General features: G+C 31.8%; 1 protein-coding gene across 1 annotated transcript in view; it reads left to right on the top strand.

Moving 5' to 3' along the window:
• Window positions 1-3,113: 3,113 nt before the first annotated feature.
• The window catches only part of LOC118447017 (tubulin beta-3 chain), a 12,419-nt gene continuing 9,780 nt past the window's right edge, over window positions 3,114-5,752 (top strand). The window contains exon 1 of the mRNA XM_035878371.2: window positions 3,114-3,501. Coding sequence (XP_035734264.1) covers window positions 3,445-3,501 — 57 coding nt within the window. The 5' untranslated portion in view covers window positions 3,114-3,444. The remainder of the gene's footprint in view (window positions 3,502-5,752) is intronic.

The raw sequence follows: 5,752 nt of genomic DNA on the forward strand, positions 1-5,752 counted from the left end.
TAATCGTATTTCAATGTTCTGCATATACCATGACATAAATATTTTTAACTTAAGATAGGAACTCTCTCGAAGAGTTACAGTTTTAAAGATAACGGAGGGCAAAGATGAGAATGCAATAATAATAGAAAGGTTTCGGAGCAGCGGGAGAGCACCACAGCTGGAGACAGAAGGATCGTCGACTTCGTCTTCATCCTCCGTCTTCGATTATTATCGTTCTCAAAGAAACTAAGAGAGCAACTTAAATTGTTTTCGAACTGACTCACGAGATAAAACGCCTCTGTAACACGTATTCTCAATTCTTCTTTCTTTTTTTTCTTTCTTTTAAATCTTTTTTTCGTGGCGATAGCTCGTTTTTCTTTAACAATTTTGAACGTTTTATGAAGTCTCAACTTGTATGTTTAAGAATGATTCATAGGTGAAGATAACGATTGTAATCCAGCCTCGCCCTTTAAAACTAACTTCAGATCAGAATTGTTTAGTTCAATGTACTTGATACAGTTTCATAAGAACGATCAGAAAAATTCAAATAATGATAATAGAAAATACGAGGTGTAATCGTATGATCTTTGTTTATTTAAAATAATATCGTTTAGTTTTAATTGTTATAAAAATCATATAAGATATTTATTAAATCGAAAAATATCATTATATTTAATAGAGTTAAATAAGATTGAATAATAAGAGGAACATTTAAAGGTTGTTTAAAAATTTCGAGGATTGTGTTAATCATTAATAAAAATATACATTATAAAAATTACAAATATATTAATTATCAAAAGGATCTAATCGTAATTAAACTTATTACATAAGAAAGAAAATAAATTAATTATACATCATTTATATTATTTTAAATTTTCTATAATGGATATAAAATATATCATTTTTTTCATTATACATAATATATAATAATAATATGATATACACGTTATATTCATTATAGGAATGAATGAAAGATATATACGTTTATTATTTTTTTTTTTAAGTATTCTCGAATAACAATGATTCGTTTAATATACGAGTATCACGAACGAGAAATGATTTTTTTTTTGGACATATCAATCAAAATGGATGGCTGAATCAAGGGGAAATACATGTTCAAAACCACTCTCATTGTTATTACGGCACGGAGTCGAGTAAAAATAGGGAGAAAAAGAGAGAGAGAGAGAGAAAGAGAGAAAGAGAGAAAGAGAAAGAGAGAGAGAGTGGTAGCTTCTGGAAAAAATTCAGGCTCACGTTACACTTCCTGTCGACGCATTGCGAAGCCCTCGAATAAAACTTCCGGGTGGTGCGGTCAACTTCGCTTTATTTTATTTTTTTTTTTACTTTCCCAAACGAATAACCAAGTCAGGAAAAGCCTAGTGCACTTATCTATGTAAATATACTATTTGATTTACGAACGGAAATAAGATACATCATCAATGGTAGACATATTTATACAGGGATAATTTCGTTTTTTCAACATCGTTATGAAAAATGGAATACAAGTAATAAAGTTTTCTTTTTTTCTATGTAAACTCATTATCGTAATATAATGTTCATTAATTCACAAAGCCGGCTAAAATGTTTGAACTCGTCTTTAAACTTTTATATATCGTTCTTTCTATTTTTTTTTCTCTCTTTCTCTCTCTCTCTTTTTTTTTTTTTTTTCCTTTGAACTCAAGAGCGTATCGATGCTATGTTTAACATATATGCATATCAGTAGATATTTACAACTTCATGGAAAGAGATTGAGTCATAAACTATTGCAGGTATATCGTCTTCGATAAGATGTTTCATTTCTGATAAGAAGACTTTACATCGATAGCGATTCGTCATTTAGATGGTATATCATTGATTATATTATATAAAAAATAATATATTATTATGCTCTAAATTATTGCTAAATGATGTACTTTATATTATTGATATATGGATATATTTTATACTTTTATACAATATAACAAATATTGGTTCATATTTTTTACACGTGATATTGTATTTTCAAAACATTTTGTAACTATTTTTTTTTAAATAATAAAATATTCTCAATATTAATATTTGATCAAGTAAGAAGAAGGTTATCAAAAAAAAAAAAAAAGACGAAAAGAGAGCGTACATAGGAACGTATCATAGGAAGATTCTTTGAAGAATCTTTTCGACTGAATGATCAAACTGATAAAGAAGAAAGGATTTTAAGAACGAACGTACGAAAGAAATCTCGGTTGCTGGTTCTGGAAATGAGATCTAGTAAGAATAAAAGAAGCTAAGAGTCAAGAAAGGGGAAGAATCACCCAGCATCTCTCTGACGTTTCAAGAGGAAGTAGCAAGAAAAGATTGAGTCAAACCAGGCTTTATTCCTTTTCACTTCCAATTTTACTAATAATGATTACTCTGTTTTATGATTCCACATTTATCTTATTTATTTTCTTTTATTATACAGTAATATGTTTTATTTTACTTAGATTGGTTCTATCTTATAAGAAATCTTTTATTTTCATTTTATTGTTTGTTCTATCTAACAAATTTAAAATAATAATCTTTAGATATTCATAATTTAATATTATTAATATTATTAATTACAATTCGAAATATTATATATTTATGTTATTTTATTTACCATGAATATAGCTGTAAGTTTTATATATAGCTATCATATTTTCTATTTGATAATAATATTATTACTTCGTAATTTCACTTGCAATTCTATTATTTATTTTATTGATATTTTACTGTCATTTCTCTTTATCTTCCTTTAATTTACTCTTTCGTTATTTTTAAATGACAAAATTCATTTCTCTCTTTCTCTCTCTCTCTCTCTCTCTCTCTCTCTCTCTCTCTCTCTTTTCCTTCCTCTCTCTTTTTCTTCCGTTTCTCGCTTTCCACCATCATTATCATCGTCCTGGTAGTCATATCCAACCCTCCCAGTAGTTTCCTCTTTTCCCTCCTGAGGTGTCCCTCGATGTTGAATCCAAGACAGCCAAGCACGACATCGCCTCTTCCCCTTCCTTCCCTTTTCTCTTTTTTCTCTGTCTCTCTCTCTTTCTCTCTTTTTCTCTCTCTCTCTCTCTCTCTCTCTCTCTCTCTTTCATTCTCTCTCTATATCCCTCTGTCTCACTCCAACGACGAAGCGACTCCATTCGTGCTCCCGTCGCGACGCACGGCTGCACTCGGCTTCGCCTCCTCTTCCAGGCCTCTCAACGCGCACTCGCTTTCGACACGTCGAGCAGACGAGAGTGTTGCAGAGCCCAAAGAATCGAGCTGACTTTACTTACAAACGTGTACGAAACGGAAGAAGAAGAGTAAGAAGAAAAATAAAAAGAGAGAGAAAGAGAGAAAGAGAGAGAGAAAGAGAGAGAGAGAGAGAGAGAGAGAGAGAGAGAAAGAGCAAGAGACAGACAAACGATCAGCTGTTTTCGTGGAGCTTTTTTTTTCTACTTGCTGTCAGAGAAAAGAAGAACTGCAACAATGAGGGAGATCGTACATCTACAAGCTGGACAATGTGGCAACCAGATTGGTGCTAAGGTAAGAATACTTTTATTATGGCATAATTCTGAAATAGATAGAGATATAAAAAATATTTCATTTGATTTTGCAAATTCGAGAGAAATTGATCGAGAATATGTGACTGTTTTGTTTCGAAGATGATTGGAAAATTGTAGGAGAATTTTTATTGATCGTACTCGGTGAGTTAGGATATTTTTACACAGTACGGTTATAATATAGAAGGAGAGAATATCTTATTCGGTTTGGTAAGTTTGAAAGAAACCGATCAAACATAATGTTTCGAGAAGATCTTTAGAAAATTTTGATAAAATTCTTATTAATCGTGATCGATGTGTTAGGCCACTTTTCCAATGAATATTTAAAAAATAAAAAGGCAGAGAGATCAGCTAGTTTGAAAGATATTCATTAAAATGTTTCTAAAGTTATCATAGACGTTTTAGAAAATTGTTTTAGAAAATTCTTATTAATCGTAACCGGTGGATTAGGTCACTTTTTCAAGACAATTATATGGGACAGTTAAAATCAAAGAGAGAGAAGACAGATAGACGGATGGACGGACAGACAGATAGAAAATATTTTGTTTAATGCATAAGAGATTCGAGAAAAAACGATTAAACATTCTCAAATTTTCTAATTTATCGAAAAAATGGAAAAAATAGTAGGAAAATTCAGAGTAATCGTAGCCGGTAGGAGTTGGTGGTTTCGAGTCGATCGATAGACGGGTTACGCGTGAAACGAGCAACTCGATGGAATCCCGAGATAGCAGTGATGAGTTGAGCGGTTAAATGCCGGCTGTTAGATATTTATAGTTGATAAGAATTATAAAAAAAGAAAAAAACAAAAGGTATGATATGTGTATGTAAATATGAAGAAGAAGAGAAATCGAACGTTTATGTTTCCTATTGATTTTGTCATGAGAATTATGATGTGAAAACAGAAATAAAATAAAAGTTTAAATGAAGTATCGACATGGTCGTTACGATGTACTTACAAATATTCAGTGTTTATATTTGATGTTGACAGATTTAAATTTGCACGTACAAATATATATATATATATATATATATATATATATATATATATATTTCTTAGACCGTTTCATTGTCGTACGAGTTTAGTATAATTGTAAGTTTTCGTACTTTGTAAGAGTTCGCGTTATACACGAATGAGCAACGCGGTCGTCGAGTAACGTTACGTTCAACAAAAAGAGTGATTATTCTTAATTATTACCTTCTTCTTAATCTTACACTCTTACGAAGTAAAATTTTAACTAAGACACTACACGTATATATTGACTATACGTTATATTTTTTAAGATTGTTCATTCAATCAGGAACAACGTCAAATGTGCAATAATGTAAGACTTATCGTTGATCAAAGAAAAATGAAAAAGAAAGAGAGAGAGAGAGACAGAGAGAGAGAGAGAGAGAGAGAGAGACAGAGAGAGAGAGAGAAAGGAAAAAAGAAAAAAATATCGATTAAAAATGAATTACGAAGCTCTCCTTGATTACACGAAGACCTTTCGTTTGAGTTCACGGTGGTATCAGATCGTGCTTAATTAAGGAATTAAGAAATTAAGAACAAGGCTGCAAATCGATTACTCGCCCTACAGCATTTTTCTCTCTTCCTCTCTCATTCATTCTTTAACACTCCGGATGAATTAATATTAATAAGAAAAAAAAAAAAAAAAAAAAGAAAGAAAGAAAAAAAGAAACGATCGAAAAGAAAAGTATACATTTTTTTTTCATCCTGCTATCAATGTTTAATTTCAACACATACATACGTGCATAAGTAAAAAAGAATTTAGCCAGAGGCGCTTTAATCGAATTAAAGATAAAAATTGCGAGCAATAAGATCGAATTTAAAGAGACTCTCGAGTTGATTTTCTCTCTCTTCTCTCTCTCCTCTCTCCTCTCTCTCTCTCTCTCTCTCTTTCTCGCCACGCCTCGTTCGACACTCGTTGAAGGGTCTTCGACTTTGTGCGGTCGAAGCGTGTAAAGCGATCCATGTTTTAATCGTGAGCGAACGGAAGAGAAAGAGAAAAAGAAAGACCGAAGGATAAAAGTAGAAAGAAACGGAGATCACGAGGACACTTAAGATTCTACGTTAATCGTCGTCTACTGTCCAATGGCGTACTAGCAAGGGGACCGAAATAAACCCATTCCCTGAACTCTTTTACTGAATATTTTCTTCGTTTAATTTGAACAAACAACGTACCTCGTGTCATGTATGTAGTTGTTGTACCTGTTCTACCTGTTCGAGCTCATTA

The sequence above is a fragment of the Vespa mandarinia genome, chromosome 1, assembly GCF_050613455.1.
Source record: "Vespa mandarinia isolate Hongniang chromosome 1, ASM5061345v1, whole genome shotgun sequence".
Taxonomy (NCBI): Eukaryota; Metazoa; Arthropoda; class Insecta; order Hymenoptera; family Vespidae; genus Vespa; species Vespa mandarinia.